This window comes from Nestor notabilis, unplaced genomic scaffold (genome assembly GCF_000696875.1).
Source record: "Nestor notabilis isolate BGI_N333 unplaced genomic scaffold, ASM69687v1 C14888795, whole genome shotgun sequence".
Taxonomy (NCBI): domain Eukaryota; kingdom Metazoa; phylum Chordata; class Aves; order Psittaciformes; family Psittacidae; genus Nestor; species Nestor notabilis.
The window spans coordinates 1-1,038 of record NW_009950402.1 but is presented as its reverse complement, the minus strand read 5'-3'; the positions used below and the strand labels follow the sequence as shown (position 1 = coordinate 1,038).

Genomic DNA, 1,038 nt, shown 5'->3' with positions numbered 1-1,038 from the left:
TCTTCCCTGGAATCCGAGCTCGAGTCCCTGAAGGATGAGCTGATTGCTCTTAAGAGAAACCATGAGGAGGTACAATTCAATGATAAGTAGTGTGTCCAAGACATAGTCCTGTGATTCTTCAGGGTTCCCAAAGTCACATATCAAGGCAATTCAGCCTAATCTCATGTGACTGTCATTCCTCTGTGCCTTCACACTGCTCTGCCCACAGTCCCCCAACACAATCAATGACCTGGGCTCTTTGCTTCTCCCTTTGAACTCTCTGCAGGAGATGAGGCAGCTGCAGTCTCAAACTGGAGGTGACGTGAGCGTGGAGGTCAATGCTGCCCCTGGCCAAGACCTGACAAAGATACTGAATGACCTGAGGAACGAATATGAGCAGATCATCGAGAAGAACCGCAGAGAGGTGGAGCAGTGGTATGAAGTCAAGGTACGAAACAATGACTCTGCTCCCACGATGGAGCATGGACGTAGCTTCGATGTAGGTAGCAATGACTAGGGCAAAGGTGGGTGGAACATCAGGATCTATGGAGCAATGACTCGGCTGTCTCCATGAGGACAGGCTGAAAGGGAGAGGCTCCCTGGCTCTCTTGCCTCTCAGCCAGCCAGCCTGCTCCCTGAAGGGGCTTTCTCATCCAGAAAGCGTGTTTGGGGGTTGTCTCCTGCAGATTGAAGAAGTCAACCGTCAGGTCACTTCTAGCAGCCAGGACATCCAGACAAGCAGCCACCAGCTCACTGAGCTGAGGCGCGATATGCAGAACCTGGAGATCGAGCTGCAGGCGCAGCTCAGCACGGTATGGTGACATCAGCAGGATGGATGAGGGCCCTTCCCTCCTCGCGGCGGGCGGGGGGAGAGGTCTGGTCCTCAACTCCTGCGTTCCCACTTCCAGAAAGGCTCTCTGGAAAACTCCTTGGCAGAAACCGACTCTCGCTACGGCTGCCTGCTGCAACAGATCCAAGGGCAGATCAACTCTGTAGAGGAGGAGCTGGCCAGCATTCGCTGTGAGATGGAGAGTCAGAACCAGGAGTACAAGATGCTCC

General features: G+C 53.9%; 1 protein-coding gene across 1 annotated transcript; it reads left to right on the top strand.

The window, feature by feature from the left end:
• Nucleotides 1-3: 3 nt before the first annotated feature.
• LOC104399298 (keratin, type I cytoskeletal 42-like) lies at nt 4-1,034 on the top strand (the record flags this gene model as incomplete). Its single annotated transcript, XM_010023011.1, has 4 exons — nt 4-69; nt 266-427; nt 666-791; nt 888-1,034. Coding segments are annotated over 4 exons (501 nt in total), but the record flags the coding sequence as incomplete, so codon positions are not given.
• Between the last annotated feature and the right edge of the window lie 4 nt (nt 1,035-1,038).